The sequence below is a fragment of the Rhinatrema bivittatum genome, chromosome 4 (assembly GCF_901001135.1).
Source record: "Rhinatrema bivittatum chromosome 4, aRhiBiv1.1, whole genome shotgun sequence".
Taxonomy (NCBI): domain Eukaryota; kingdom Metazoa; phylum Chordata; class Amphibia; order Gymnophiona; family Rhinatrematidae; genus Rhinatrema; species Rhinatrema bivittatum.
In genome coordinates this window covers 27,353,198-27,369,908 of record NC_042618.1, presented here as the reverse complement: position 1 = coordinate 27,369,908, position 16,711 = coordinate 27,353,198, and the positions used below count along the sequence as shown (strand labels likewise).

Genomic DNA, 16,711 nt, shown 5'->3' with positions numbered 1-16,711 from the left:
AACGACTAGTGGAACATCTACGGATCCCCACTTCCACCTTGTCGCCTCCTCTACTTCTTTCATCCATCCATGGAGAACCCTGCCGAACCAATGTGTCTACGTACCAGTGCTCTCCATACGGAGACCATCTCCTTCTTTATTTTAGAGAAGGCTGTGCACCCCATAGTACTAAGATTACCGTGGCTACAACAGCATATGCTTCAATTTGATTGGGTCACTCTGGAACTGTCAAGTTGGGGTTCAGACTGCCATAGGCGATGCCTGACTGAGGTAAAGCCATTACCTTGCATGCCCACCACCCCAGTAATGCCGGGCTTGCCACCTCAATTCGCATCTTTTCAAGATGTCTTTTCAAAAGAAGCTGCAGATATACTTCCGCCTCACAGACCTTATGACTGCGCCATTCGTCTGAAGCCGAATATGGAGCCACCCAAGGGCAGAGTGTACCCCTTGTCTGTGGCCGAGAATAAAGCCATGTCTTAATACATTCAGGAGAATCTCAACAAGGGCTTCATTAGACCGTCCAAGTCTCCTGCGGGCGCAGGCTTCTTCTTTGTGGGCAAAAAGGACGGCACATTGCACCCTTGCATAGATTACAGAGGCCTTAACCAAATAACTATTAAGGTCCGTTATCCCCTGCCTCTGATTTCAGAACCTTTTGATAGACTGCAAGGAGCCCAGATCTTTTCAAAACTGGATCTGAAGGGAGCATACAATCTACTTCGCAATAAAGCTGGTGATGAATGGAAGACGGCCTTCAACACTCGAGACGGCCACTTCGAGTATTTGGTGATGCTGTTCAGCCTGTGCAATGCTCCGGCCGTCTTTCAAAATCTAATGAACGACATTTTCTGAGACCTCCTCTATAAATGTGTTGTTATCTGCTTAGATGACATCTTAATCTTCTCACAAGACATCACCACTCACCATGAGAACTACAGAGGCTTTGTGAGAACCATCTCTATGCCAAGCTATCTAAATGTGAATTTTATAAGGAATCAATGCCTTTCCTAGGCTACATTGTCTCCAAAGAAGGTTTTCAAATTAACCCACAGAAGCTGGAGAGTATCAAGAAATGGGCACAACCCACCGGGTTAAAGGCTCTCAAACGCTTCTTAGGTTTCACCAACTATTATAGGACCTTAATGAAGAACTATTCCTCACTCACAGTTCCGCTGACCGCTATGAGAAGAAAAGGTGCCAACGTAGCTAATTGGTTTCCCGAAGCGATTGCTGCATTCCAAAAGCTGAAGGATGCCTTTTCAACCAGGCCATGCCTTCGACATCCAGACCCCTCAAAACCTTTCATTGTAGAGGTCGACGCCTCAGACCTTGGCGTAGGGGCAGTGCTAAGCCAGGCTGGTGATTCTAAGGTTCCACTTCCATGCTCATTTTTCTCCCGTTGCTTTTCTCCTGCCGAGAGAAATTATGAAGTTGGAGACAAGGAACTTTTGGCCATAAAGATGGCATTCAAAGAATGGCGCCCTTGGCTCGAAGGAGCGAAACATCAAGTAACGGTCTTCACAGACCATAAGAACTTGGAGTATCTCCGCCACGCACAGCGCCTGAACCATAGACAAGCGAGATGGTCTCTGTTTTTCAACAGATTCAACTTCGCGCTCAAGTATTGTCCAGGAGACAAGAATATCAGAGCTGATGCTCTTTCACGCTCCTTCCTCTCCGAGGACGTACCCGAAAAGCCACAACACATCATTGACCCCGAGAAGGTCATATTGGCAGCTACCCATCCGGTGCCAGCAGGAAAGACTATCATATCCAAGAACCTCAGGAAAAAGCTATTGGCTTGGGCCCCCGACTCCAAACTCTCAGGACACCCTGGGCAACAAAGGATGTTGTCTAAACTGCAAACCTTTCATTGGTGGCCCACCATGAAAGAGGACACGTTCACCTACGTCGCTTCCTTCGCAAACTGCGCTAAACAGAAGACGCCGCCAGGACGTCCATGGGGTCTCCTCCAACCCTTGCCGGTCCCTGAAGAACCATGGACACATTACCACTGACTTTGTGGTAGGTTTACCATCATCAGGAGGGAGCAACACCATTTGGGTAACCATTGACAGGTTTTCGAAGATGGCACATTTCGTGGCTCTCCCAGGCTTACCCACCGCCATGGAGCTCGCCCAATTATTGATCATGCACATCTTCCGCCTGCATGGCTTGCCTAAGCACATAGTCTCCAATCGCGGAGTTCAGTTCACAGCTAACTTCTGGAAGGCATTATGCAAGAAGTCCGATATAGTTCTCAACTTCACATTGGCATATCATCCTCAGTCCAATGGCCAAACAGAAAGGATGAACAGGACACTCAAACAGTTCATTCGTGCCTATGTGAACACCCGACAGCATGATTGGAGCGAACTGTTGCCATGGGCAGAATTTGCCTTAAACTCTCATCCAGCAACATCCATTGGATCAACACATTCTAAGTGGTCTACGGATGACTACCACTACCACCACTGCCACTTCCGTTATCAGTGTCGTCCCCAGCAGCACAGACTGCTGCTACAGATATCCATCAACTCTGGACTCAGACTAAAGAGATGCTTGTGAAATCAGGAATACGAGCCAAGAAAGGATATGATGCTCATCATTGCAAGGCTCCAGACTTCAAGCCTGGTGACAAGGTCTGGCTTTCAACAAAACATTTAAGAATCAAACTTCCTTCAGTTCGATTCGCTCCTCGCTTCGTTGGACCATTTCCCATTCTCCGATGACTGGGCAACCTCACCAACAGTCTGAAGCTACCAGCTACTTTAAAGATCCATAATGCATTCCACATCTCACTATTGAAACCAATGATACTCAGTAAATTTTACAACAAGATACCTGACTCTACTCCAGTAGATGCAAAAGAAGACATCGAATACAAAGTTGACGCAGTACTCAATGTAAGAAAACAAGGCAGAGTATGGGAATACCTCCTGTCATGGGATGGTTATGGCCCAGAAGAAACCTCTTGGACTCCAATGTCCAATATCTTGGATAAGAAGATGCTACAGGATTTCCATCATCTACATCCGCAAAAACCTAGACCTGGTAGGTCATTGCGTGGATGCCCTTTCAAGGGGGGTACTGTTGTGTCCGTTGGTCTTCGACGGCTTCGCCCCACTTGTTTCACCCCTATCTCGGCTCCTCCTGCTTACCTGGGCAAGATGGCTACCGCAGCATCGTCAAGCCGACTTCTCTGGCGTCCCCGGAATGGCTATGGTGCAGCCATACGCCATTGCTCCTCCCAGGTATCTGCTAGGGTGCACGCGCACACGCAACCCATGTCTAAGTACGCTCAGTGGCGCGAACCTCGAGGGTGTTCCCTCATCTGACGTCATGCCACTCCGGGTATATCTACTTCTCAAGATTGCTAGCTCATTGAGTTGGCAAAGGCTCGAATGGACACAATCTGTTCCTGTCTGCGCTACTCTGCCGCTTCTCTGCTGCCTGCAGGAAGCCTTCCTTCTGCCCTTCGGGGTTTTACTACTAACATGGGTACCCGCTCCTCGGGGGCCCTCTGTTCTATTTTTAGGTGCCATTCAGGGAACAGGTACTCACTCCTCAAGGGCCTGCTCTCCCTGCCTCAGTGCCTGTACCAACGACAACTATCTGGTGGAATCGCATCCATAACAGCTAACACCGAGTGAGTACTCTAATCTCTCATCTGTCTCATCCACAGTATCTCCTTGCTGTGGAACCTCCTGACGTCATCTTGGAGAGAAGAGCTCCCTCTGTGAGGTCCCTGAGACTACAACTCACCACTGCCACCTGGTGGCTACTTCAAGCTATGTAATAAAAGAGTTCAATTCCGGTGTTTTGTGTATCAGAGTCTAGCCCAGAGCTGTGGCTCCTCACGGGGCTCCTCCCCATGGGCGTGGTCATCTCCACAGCACCCAAGGATCCACTAAAACATACGTAATAACAACAAGGACATGCAGGATAGGAAGCTGGAGATCCATCTCAAAATGATATTTGAGGTATCTGCTCTGGGTATTCAAACTGCGATATGCAGCAGTTTTATGCTTCAAGCTGGTTTACACTGGGTTCACAGTTGCAGTCTGATAATACAATGTCAGAGTCAGAAGCAAAGCAGGCTGAGTGGCTGGAAGCCATGGTAGCATATGGAGCAGATACATTATATGACCTCATTAGAACGTCCTCACAGACTATGATGTCAGCGGTGTCAGCCAGGTGACTCCTTTGGTTGTGTAACTGGTTTGTAGACATTTGGTCTAAGTCCCAGTTAGGAGCATTACCCTTCAAGGGAAAGCTGTTGTTTGGAGAGGGCTTAGAGGAGCTGGTGAAGCATCTGGGTAAGAATAAGTCACATAAACTGCTGGAAGATAAACCGAAGGGCGCCAAAGGTACCTTCTCCTCGCGGTCCTGCTTCCGGATGAATCTGCATTTTCATTTGAATCTGGCTACAGGAGGAACCCAAAGGCCAAGGATCTGGGAGGCAGCAATTTGGAAGTGTCTTCACTTAACACAAGGGAGTTGAAACTGTTGGATGTAAGAAGGGTCTTCCTGTGCTATCTTGAGGTCACGAATAACTTTCAACTATCAGATCATCTTTTTGTACTATGGAGTGGCGTAAAGAAAGGACATAAAGCATCTAAATCCACAATAGCGAGATGGCTAAAAGAGGCGATAGGTTCGGCTTACATATGTCAAGGTTGCTCTGTCCCTGATGGGTTGATAGCTCATTCCACTCGTTCTCAAGCAGCATCCTGGGCAGAATGTCAGCAAGTGTTGCCACAGGAGATTTGTAGGGCAGATACTTGGAAGTCGTTGCACACATTTGCCAGATATTACCTTTTGGATGTTCAGGCTCAGGATTCTATGGGTTTGGTGAAAGTATACTTCAAGGAGGACTCTCACAATCCCATCCCGTTTAGGGAAGCTTTGGTAAATCCTAGGAATCTGGACTGATCTGGGTATGTACAGGGAAAGGAAAATTGTTTTTTACCTGCTAAATGTCATTCCTTTAGTACCATAGATCAGTATAGAGATCCGCCCATTGAGGAGTAGAGGATTGGAGAGCCCACTCGATCTGTTCTGTACTTGTAATTAGACTAAAGAAGGGTCCAGATTTCTGCTGTTTTTTGTCTTGTTGAAAAGGATTGTTCCCATTAAGGGTTTTTTCCCACATCTTTCTGCTCGCTTGGAGGAATGGACTATGGGGGGGAGGGGGTGTTTGTTTTAGATTTAGCGTTATCTTGGGTTGGGTACAGGTCAATACTGAGGGACTGCAGCTGGCTCACCAGGTTATATGCCAGTCTCAGCGAAGCTTTCTTGTCTCCATCTGCTGGAAGGGAGGCAAAAAACCCAGGAGTGTGGACTGATCTGTGGGACTACAGGAACGAAAATTAGCAGGTAAGAACAAATTTTCCTTTTATCCTGAAGAGCCATTTCATCGGGGGTTTCCCAGAGGTCCTCCTTGTTCTCAGCCTTGTTTCATGTTTATTTACTACCGCTCTGTAATGTTTTGACTATGTTTGGAATTTTTTTTAATGGAATATTTGCTGATGAAATACAGCTGCTTTTGATGACAGATACCCATCTTTCTGCCACATTTGATCACCTTTCGTGTCGCCTACATGCTGTGAACCATTGCATGAGGCACAACAGTTTGATTCTAAACCTCTCCAAGACAGGGGTTCTTTGGATTGCTCATTTTCTCCCTCTTTATATGTGTGCACAGTTTTTGAGGGAATTTCAGTACCCTTTAAGAAGGTGGTCAGAGACCTGGGCCTGTAATTGGATACATGCATGTCCTTTAGATCACAGATAAAGGCGGCCATCAAAGTAGAATTTTTTTAAGCTTAGGATGGTCTGCTGTTTTGAGATGTATGTGCAAGCATGTATCTTGTTCTTAATGGCTTATTGCAATTCTTTCTTCGTAGACCTCCCCAAATATTTGCTCAGAGCCTTGCAGCTACTTCAAAAATGCCCCTGCAAGACTTGCCTCTGGACTTTCCATAAAAGACCATATTTCAGCATGGCCGAAAGAGCTGCACTGGCTCCCTGTTGCCCAGAGGAGAAAATTTAAGATACTTTCCCTTGTTTATCCAGGACTAGGGTCCTTTAGGAAAAAATGTAAAGCTTTTCTATTTTCTGAGACCTTCCCCAATTAAGTGCATGTTGTCTGCTTTTACTGATAAGTTTTTGTGTCTGTTGTCTTCTGTCAGTGTTTTCCTTTTAACTTTCTGTATATTTTATCGGGATCCACTTAGTATGGTTTTTCCAATGTACGAGGAATATAAGACTTTTAAAATAAATTAAATAAAATTCTCTTCTTTTCATCAGTTCTTCAGCCATTCATGGAAGCTGCTGAGGTGAAATAGGCCTTTCCCCTTGCTATTACCAAGATATACCTCAGAAAATTCTACTGTCCTTTTCTACTCCCTAAGACTCTCCCCTAATTTCTTCAGCTCCTTGTACTATACTGTCATGGTTTCTTGCCAGGTCATTGGCTCCCAGGCAAACTCTGACATCAGCTTCCCATTATCTACTTGGGGTTAGTATCCCTGCTAGCCCAGGATCCTGGCAGGTATTTAACTTTGTTTGCCTCCGATCATGCCCCCACGTCAGTGCTTTGGATGGTTGAGTCTCCCACCAGGACAGGTTTCCTGCCTTTTTGGGATCTTTTGACATTACCCTTGGGTTCCCTTTTACAATGAGTATCCACCGTCATACAGATCCGTTTTTGGGAGTGTCTTCTATTTCCATTACCATGGAGGCATTCTGTATTGGAATCATTTGAGGGATATGTGTCTGTTTCACAGAATTCGCCATAATCCATATACTCTTAGTCCTTCCATTACTTTGTAGGAGTGGGGTCATAATTTCTGGATGCTGGATATGGTGGAGAAAGCAGACCTCTAGTTTCTGACAATTACTCCTTCAGTTGTCATGTACTCCCAAATTCCAGAGAACTGCTTATAGATAGGGCAATATCTAAGCTTCCAGAAGGTCTGTCTAAGGCCTGAAGCCCCACAATTATTTATTACACTAAATAATTACCATATCATCCAACCTTTTTATTTCTGTGTAGAATTACTTTTCTTGTTACATTTTAGGTAAGCTTCTCCAAACTTTCCTTTACTAACCACTGAGTAATTGAATTATTTATTTAAAATACTATAGCAGACCAGCTGTGCTAGGCACATAACATAAAAATATAAACAGAATAATAACAATATAAACATTTTTGTAACAGCCTTCATACATTTATAGGCCTAAGTTACACCAATTTTCAAAGCAAATTTACGGACGTAAGTTCACTTTGAAAATTATCCCACAAAAACTACTTGCTGCATTCTGCAAGTAGTGTTTGTTCCTGTTGAAGAGTCTATAGGATAAAACGGGAAGTGGGGTGGGTAGGACTACAAGACACTTGAGTTGCTAAGGCAATACCAGCATGATTAAAACACCTTTTCCTTGGAAACGGGTTACTAATGCAAGCACAAGCTAGCTCCACACACAACTTTCTTAGTGTGTAGGATAATGCACAATCCCATTTTCTGGGGAAAGTTCTCAAAGGGTAGTTCAGTTTCTCTCCCAGAAGGTTAGAGAGAAGGAGCCATTGGGTGCACATGGGACATAAGTGACTCTCCTGTCTATGCCAGGAAGTTCATTCCAGTCCTCAGGGGCTTTCTCTTTTCCAGTGCCTGAATGTGTAGCTTGTGTGTGTGTGTGTTTCTCTCGTTAGCAGCCTCCTTATTTTTGCAGGGCACATTAGCTGGGATTCTGATTGGTCTTGCTCAGTTGAGCTGCTCAGAGCTGAAGCTGAAGAGGCTTTGTTATCGACATGGGTAAGACTAAAATTCATACTTCAGCAGCCATCTTCCATGACTGGGGCATTTTCTGGCCATTAATGCCCTATCTAGAGGGGGTTATTGCTGGTGTAAGCTAAAATGTAAAGGTTTTAAGATTTTTTAAAGGTGGTCTTTATGGTGTTATAAAAGCAAAATAAGTTCTTGGAGGAGAAGTCCATTACCTGCTATTAAGTTCACTTAGAGAATAGTCACTGCCATTAGCAATGGTAACATGGAATAGACTTAGTTTTTGGGTAATTGCCAGGTTCTTATGGCCTGGATTGGCCACTGTTGGAAACAGGATGCTGGGCTTGATGGACCCTTGGTCTGACCCAGTATGGCATTTTCTTATGTTCTTATCCTTCAAATACAGCAGTAATCAGCAGAGCATTTCTTGGCATTCATGTTCCAGGCAAGGAGATTGCTTTCAATCTGACGGAACTTGCTGTTCAGTTTTGTTAATGTTAAATTTAGGATGAATTTCAATATGGGAGGAGGATTTATGGGTTTTTTGTTTTCTTTTTAATGTTTTAACAGAGGCCATATGATTTAATTGCCCTATTCACTGAAGGGCTTGTTCTAATGGAAATTCTGTTCCCTCGCCAATTTACAGAAGGCTTTATACCACTTAAATGTTGTAATTGCCTTATTGGCCATGGAAAAAAGTAGTTTCTCTATAGGTTGTGTTATCTTTATTTGAACCAACATCAAAAAACAATGAAGTGCATGGGATTTTTTGAGACCAGAGAGGCTCCCCTCTTCAGATATACATTAATAAATGAAAATTTTCATCACAAATATAATTCATCTGGACAAGTGCTAGCAGGGGGAGGGATCATTGCTACACTTTATCCTCTTATCATCCCGCCACCCTGCTGCCTTTCTTTTAACTATTTCCTTATGTACTAATTGTTTTTTATTGCAGTTTGTTAGGTGTGGATAAGTTGTTTGCTTATGCTGTCAATGAATGGCTAAATGACATTAAGAAGAATCAGCTGCCAGGAATTCTGGGAGGAGTAGGCCCCATGCATTCCTTGGTTCAGTTAGGTAAGTTCCCTTTTCCTGATGTACAGTGAGGCTCTCTTTGTTTTGTGTTGTCATTTGTATAAAGTTTTTATGCAGTGGGTCTTGATATATGATGGTATGTGTAGAGATTGAGTTGACCTTCATTTAAAAGTATTTAATAAACCAAATGCATGGAAAACCCTTCAAAAGTCAGAGAGGCCAATATGCAGAAAGCCAGTGAGCAGGAAAGTTAACCAGGTAAAGTCATGCTTGTAACTTCACCAAGATAACTTTAGACCAAGTATTTTCCGGCAGACTTGCCCGCGCAACCTTAGCCGTTATGCAGTGGATATCTGCACGCACTGGCTAAAGTTTTGCCATGCCCTGGTAACTCCTCCAGCTCAGGCCCATTTTGTGCACATAAATTTTTGTGTGCGTAAATGTTTCCCATACAAGATGTACTCACTTGGCAAGGGGGACTGTTTTAAACCCAGAGATTTCACTGGCTAGCTCCCAAAGCTAGCTGTACAAGTCTTTTCAATATCAACCTCAAAGGGTACCAATATTGAACGTCCAAAAGTAATAATTTTTCATTTTTTTTCTTTAAAAAAATTCTACTTATAACTTTAACTTAATTAATCATGGGCATACTTCAAAAATAGAGGTTAATTCTTTCCAAAAATGCAGTTTGTTAAAAGAATTGAGAATATACTTTTATAGGGTTAGCAAGCATTTGAAGATGCAAGCTTCTGAAAGACGTAAGGCTTTGTCTTCAGGTATTGTACACTTCCAGAGTTTACATGAAAGGAATTTTTTTTCTTCTAAAATCCCTGCTTTTACCTAACAAATGACATTCTTCTGTCTGTATATTCAGTTCAAGGTCTTAAGGATTTGGTGTGGTTACCAATAGAGCAATATCGAAAAGATGGACGCATTGTGCGAGGATTTCAGAGAGGAGCAGCTTCATTTGGCACCTCCACTGCGATGGCAGCTTTGGAATTGACAAACAGAATGGTTCAAACTATTCAGGTAGTTTTTGTTTTCAGTTTAACTTTTCTATTCCTTATTCTTCCACCTCCTGTTGATCAGGAAAACAAACATCGTTTCCACTTTTAGCCTCTCATGCTCCTTTGTGTTACGTATATAGTCAAGTACCATATCCTTGTCTTGTGACCAATGGTATAGGATGATTTCCAGCCAGGGGCAGTTCCCCTGTTCTTCTCTCATTGGCCAGCAAGTGTTGCAATGAAAGGAGTTTTGCTCAGCCTGATCCCCAAGGAGCTGCAAGTTATGCTTCAACAGTACTCCCAGCTCAGTTCAGCCAATGTAGCAGGCACCCAGACTAGGAATTAAATCTAGATTCCATTCCTCCAGACAGACCAGTCCAGACGCATGGGTTTATGCCTCCCAACCGACAAATGTAGACTGAGACTAATAGACATGCTGATGTCACCCTATATAGGCTCTCAGCCTGTCAGTAACCTCTGTCTCCAGCAGAGGACAGGCAAGCATCCTGAGCTGAGGCCAGCTGAGGCCTGGCTAGGCCTGGTGAAGAAGATAGAAATTTGGATGGCAGCTCCTGGGATGAAAGTCTTGTACTCCCTCCCTCGGTTGAGCACAACCAATGGACTAGAGGGCTTACAGTTACTGGAACAGGAATCATCCCAGCTTCGGTTGCTGCAATTACCCTCTTCCCCCCCTACCTGCCCATTTTTTTCTCTCCTTTTCTGTGGCTATGCCTGGTTCTTGCTTATTAAAACTGTTAATAAAAAAAAAAAAAGAGAGAGAGAAAGAAAATGGAAAGCTGAAGATGAATGGTTTGCCACCTGAGGATGAGTTGTATTAGTTTTGTTTGTTTCTTGGCAATGGATTGAGACAAGAAAGGTAGGGGAGGACGCAGTGGTGTCTCTTCAGGAGTGTGGGAAACACTCACTAGTTTACATTTCATGTGGGTTGTGCTGTCAGACAGTGGGAGAGGGAAGCCTCTGTAAATTTTGTGGGAAGGAGAGGGAGAGAGAGGGCAGCACATGGAGTCATTTATCCTGGGATGATTGCAGGCCATTTCCACTAGAGTTCTTGCTGCCACAGCAGGAACAGCAGCCATTTTGGATCCACAAGAAGGGAGTAGCTAAGAGCGAGGACCTCCGAGACTGGTTACAGTAGTCTTGGACCATATTTTGTCACAGTTTTCTCAAGGAGGTATATGCAAACTTATGTAGCAATCATTTACAAAACGTTCTTAGCCTGTAAAACAACAAAAAGAAGAAACTGGGTTCAGAATTATGAATGGTTGCCTCTAGATGTGAGCAGAATTATAGGGGTCCATATTCAAACGCTACATAGCCAGATAAATCAGACTTATCCGGCTAAGTGGCTGCTGCTGAATATCTGGATAGTCAGTGGGCATAACCAGATGGCACTACCTATCCAGCTAACCTAGGAGGATATTTACTAATGGTTTTCTCCCTTTTGTGCATATGGGAAAAAAGCTTAGTTTTACAGGGTCATTCATCAAAATGTGTTATGGTGTTAACACTTGCAATAACGCGTTAATGCCATAACACATGCGATAATAGCGCTAGCACACGGTACAAATGCAGATTTGTTTAATAGTGCTTATAAAACATAATAACTGCAGTTATATATCACTGTGAAGATATCATTAGAAGAACTAAAATTTTAATGTATGTATTTTAATTTTAATTGTATTTTACTCTTTTTCTTTTTGTCATAAATTATGTTTGTACTTTTGTAAACTGCCTGGATGGGCATACATATGCGTTATTACGCGGTATACAAAAACTTTTAAATAAATAAATAGATGTATGAAAATGAGGGGCAATGTCGCACCATGCGGTAGCATAACATATGCTATTGCATGGTTTTAATGCCGGAAATAACTACACCTTTTTTCCTGGTGTTCAGCTGTGCGATATGACCGAAACGAGAGGGAGGGAGAGAGAGTGCGCCTCTGGGGAGGTCCTCACAGTGTGCAACTATTTATATGCCTATAGGATGGCCATCTAATAGCTCGAGATGAAGTGGTGGTGGTGGTTTAGGGTTTAGGGGGCCAGTTTTTCATGTAGAGTGAGACGTACGAACAGCACAGTACACCTCAGTGAAGAATTGACGTCATTTGGAATGAGGAAAGTCTCACAAAGTCTCATCAAACTAGTCTCAGCCTAGCTTGATGGTACCCTGTTATAGAGTCCATCAAGCTAGGGTGAGAGAACATAGTAGAAATATCATCTTTGTGAGACTTCCCTCACTCCAAATGATGTCAAATCTTCACTGAGGTGTACTGTGCTCTTCGTATGTCTCACTCTGCATGGAAAACTGGCCCCTAAATCCTAAACCATCACCAACACCTCACCTCGTCCTATTAGATGCTCCTTCTATAGAGATATAAATACTTGACTTCTATGAGGGCCTTACAGATACTCTCTCCCTCTCCCTCAGATGTAGAAAATTTATCACACCACACGATAATACCGATTCTCAAATTTCCATAAACACACACATTTTTCTTAGTACGGGCGATATCCATATGTTATCGCATTTTGATGAATCTAGGGGTTGGATATAAATAGTGAATTCAGCCTTATCCGGTTAAGTTAAACAAATAAGTTAGACGTGGCCTATAGCAGGTCTAAAGTTAGCCACACAAGCTTATCCAGCTAACTTTAAAAATTATCTGGGTATGTTCAGCGGCATTGCCATGCTGCTGAATATCCTGTTACAGTTAGCTAGATAAGTCTTATCCAGCTATGTTACAGAGGTGGCTAGCTTTAAATATTGGCTTCATAGACACTCTGAAGATATTCATTAGCATGTAGACTTGGAAAAGTCACTGCTTATCCCTGGTTGTGAGCAAGAAAGATTGGATCTATTCTTTGGAATTTTATAGGGTACTTGTGACCTGGTTTGTCCAGTGTTGGAGATAGGATGCTGGACTTAATGGTCCTTTGGTCTGACTCAGTATGGCATTTCTTCTGTTCTTATGAAGATCTGTTACTACTGAATTTGTTATAAATAAATGCAACAGAAAGATTTTCTGATCCATTTTGACTGTGGGGAGCTTTCAGGCAAAAAATCCCGACTTCCAACAATAATGGATTAATATAAGAGACTATAATTATGATTCCTAGTTATACAATACCCTTGCATATCTGAGGAGAAAAATAAAGTTACTTTCACAATAATAATTATAGGCTAGATTTCATTATGGTTTTTACTAAAAAAAAAAAATTTTTTCCAAATATTCATATACATTTTCTATAATGTACTGTGTTAATGTGTACCTTTTAGACGTCTGTCTCTTTCTCTTTATGTAATCCATGCCCATACAGCATATTTAGGTGACATTTATCTCCTTGCTGGCATTGAGAACCAAACAGAAGTCTTACGAGACAAATCCTTGGCACTGTTTGTGGGAAATAAAGGGTTGTCATGAGAGCCCTAGTGCTCCGCTTCACAGCACCCCCAAGACAGGAGACTCCAATTTGAGTAGCATTTAGAGCATTTGCCATACTTACAAAATGCAATGATAGAATTGTGTGTGTGTGTGTGTGTGTGTGAGTGAGTGAGTGAGTGGTATATAACAGAAGGAAAGACCCCTGATACATGTTTTCCTTATTTCTGGTTTTGACAGGCAGCTGCAGAGACTGCTTATGACATGGTGTCCCCTGGTCCCAGTCCCATTGAGGCCAAAAGGTTGAAACGCTATTCTCATCACCATTTAGCACAGCAGCCAGTCGACCTAAGGGAGGGCGTGGCCAAAGCATATAGTGTGGTAAAAGAGGTAAGTTCATCTCTCGAGCTATGTATCACTCATTACTGATCAATGCCCAGTTCTGAGCGCCCCGTGAAGGTGGAGAAGGAGTACCTATTGCATTAGGAACTGTTTGGATCACTGCACATGATGCTTCCTTTTCACCTTGGGAGGAAGACCCAAATTTGTCTTTGCTAAATTTAGGGAGGATAATTTTTCAAAACAGTTTACATGAATAAACTAACATGCAAAGACTGTTTTTCAAGTCTCCACACATTATTTTCCATGGAAAATATACCTGCACAAAAAAAAAAGCTGGTTAAACATGGTACAAAATCTGCGATAAACAGTACCCGTGGACTTGGGCCCAGTGCAGATTCCTGAAAATTGCTCCCATTATGAGATAAACATTATTGCTTTCATCTGAAATGTATTTATTTATTTGGTTCCCTTTGTCTCTCGCCTAACCACCATTGATGCTCTAAGCCAAGTACAACAGAAATATAAATACAAAAAAATCCTAATTAAATAGAGCTCAATATTTAGTGGGCAGGTGCATGGGAATTTGCTTAGAAAATCAGCTGAACTTAGCCGGATAAGTCCAGCTAAACTTACCCAAGAAACTTTATGACTGGTGTTGTCCCGAACACTGAATATCGGCGCTCGCCAGCTAAAATGTAACTACAGCCCTAGAACTCTTCCATCACCAGTTCTTTTTAATGAGTTACCTGGACAAAATTTAGTGGTGGGGGAATATTGAAATTTCAGGTTTTATCTGAGTAAATCGAAAAGTTACCTGGACAAACCCTTTGAATATCAACTTCATAATGTATAATAAAAATATTATACTACAAATCATCAGAAAGATAATGTCAAACAAATAAAATCAATTAAATTAAGCACACAGCACATTTTCAATCTGTATAGATATCTACAGTGCACTTGGAACCAGAAAATCTACCAGTTCCAGGCAAACTTGATTAAAAAGCTACTCTGCAACCCCTCAGGGCAAGGCTGTAGAGAAAGAAAATTAAATTTCCATGGAATTCTTTACCCTTCAGGGTAATTTTTCTCTTATGAAGAGCAATCAAAACAAGACCCAACAGATTTTAAAAGCGTTGTGCAAAAACGGCCCCATGCACACATTTGTGGGCCACTCGCGAGCAACACAAATGTTAAGAATCCGGGAAGTATGCATGTACATATTTGTGCGGGCATCAAAAATAAGGAGGCAGAAAAGGGGCAGCCGAATTTTGCAAGGCTGAAGGTGATAATGAGCGCCATGTTACCTGCGTAACATGGTCCTGATGAGGCGCAAGTTCCAAGGGCGAGCAAAGGCGTCCTTGGCTGGCTGGTGTTTCTGATTGTGTAGAGAGCAGAACTTGTCCACCTTGTGATTCAGGTCTGATGCAAAGAGGTCTATCGTTGGTTGTCCCCAACGTTGAAAGATCCTGGTCACTACTAAGGGACCATTCGTGAGGTTGGAACTGACGACTGAGGCGATCTGCAACTACTTTGTGGATGCCCGCTAGATAAGTGGCCGGGAGAAACATGGAATGTGTCAGGGCCCAGTCCCAAATCTGTGCTGCTTATTGACAAAGGAGATAAGAGCCCGTACCCACCTGTTTGTTGAGGTACCATATGGCTACTGTGTTGTCTGTTTGAATTAGAACAGTCTTGTGTGAAAGGCAGTCCTTCAACGCATGTAGAGCATAACTTATAGTTCGAAGTTCTAGGAAATTGATTTGAAAAGTTGCTTCGAGTTTTGTCCAAGTACCCTGAGTTTGGAGATTGTCTATGTGAGCTCCCCAACCCAAGGTGGATGCATCCGTAGTTAAAGTTATTTGTGGGACTGGTTGTTGGAAGGGTAGGCCCTTGCGCAAGTTGTCCCTGTTTGCCCACCAAAGGAGAGATGAACGTAGCTGGTGGGTTACTTGAATTGGAGACTACAGTGGTTGAATGGCTTGTACCCATTGTGACCTTAATGTCCATTGGGTTATTCTCATGGCTAATCTGGCCATAGGAGTGACGTGAACTGTGGAGGCCATGTGACCTAGTAAAGTGAGAAACTGATGAGCTGTCGCTTGTTTCTACGAACGTAGCGAGTTTGCTAATAAGGAGAGTGTTTCTGCCCGATCTTCGGGTAGGAAAGCTCTTGATAAGATGGTGTTCAATTCTGCTCCGATGAATTGAAGCAGGTAAGATGGAATGAGATGGGACTTTTGGTAATTGATGAGAAACCCCATCGAGTGCAGCAGAGTGATTGTTCGTCTGAGAGAAACAAGAGCTCCTTGTTGAGATTGAATTCTGATGAGCCAGTCGTCCAGATATGGGAAAACGTGTACACTTTCTTTGTGTAATTGAGCTGCTACTAATGCTAGGCATTTCGTGAATACTCTGGGTGCTGAGGCAAGTCCGAATGGTAGTACCCTGTATTGGAAATGCTGTTGACCCACCAGGAAACGCAGATATTTGCGATGAGGAGGGAATATTGGAATGTGAGCATAAGCGTCTTGTAGATCCAGAGAACAAAGCCAATCTCCTGTCTGAAGAAGGGGAAGCATGGTGCCTAGAGAAACCATCCTGAACTTTTCTTCCCTTAGAAATGTGTTGAGATTTCTGAGGTCTAGAATGGGACATAGGCCTCCTGTTTTCTTTCCTTAGAAATGTGTTGAGATTTCTGAGGTCTAGAATGGGACATAGGCCTCCTGTTTTCTTTGGAATGAGGAAATAACGGGAGCAGAATCCTCTGCCCTGCTGAGTCTGGGGTACCGGTTCTACAGCTCTGGTTCTCAGAAGGGTGGATAATTCTGCTTGCAGATGAATGTGATTTTCGTTTAGCAAAAAAGGCCTTGGAGGAGAGTCTCTTGGAATTGATAGGAAATTGAGTTGGTAACCTCGTGATATTATTGAGAGTACCCATTGGTCTGTTGTCAACTAGAACCAATGATTTTAGAAGAAGGAGACTCGACCTCCTACTGGTAAGTTTGGGTTGGGATTGTGGAGATGGCTTTTGCTCTCTGGCGCCCACCTCAAAAACTTGCAGCTGGTCCTGTCTGCGCTGGCGGTTGAGGCCTAGCGGTTCTAGGCTGCCTGGGCTGAGATCTTT

General features: G+C 43.2%; 1 protein-coding gene across 3 annotated transcripts in view; it reads left to right on the top strand.

The window, feature by feature from the left end:
* The window catches only part of ATG2B (autophagy related 2B), a 263,381-nt gene that overhangs the window by 239,118 nt on the left and 7,552 nt on the right, over positions 1-16,711 (top strand). For all 3 annotated transcript variants that reach the window (XM_029597896.1, XM_029597895.1, XM_029597894.1), the window contains exons 38-41: positions 7,741-7,823; positions 8,752-8,873; positions 9,706-9,860; positions 13,483-13,632. In XM_029597896.1, coding sequence (XP_029453756.1) covers positions 7,741-7,823; positions 8,752-8,873; positions 9,706-9,860; positions 13,483-13,632 — 510 coding nt within the window. The remainder of the gene's footprint in view (positions 1-7,740; positions 7,824-8,751; positions 8,874-9,705; positions 9,861-13,482; positions 13,633-16,711) is intronic.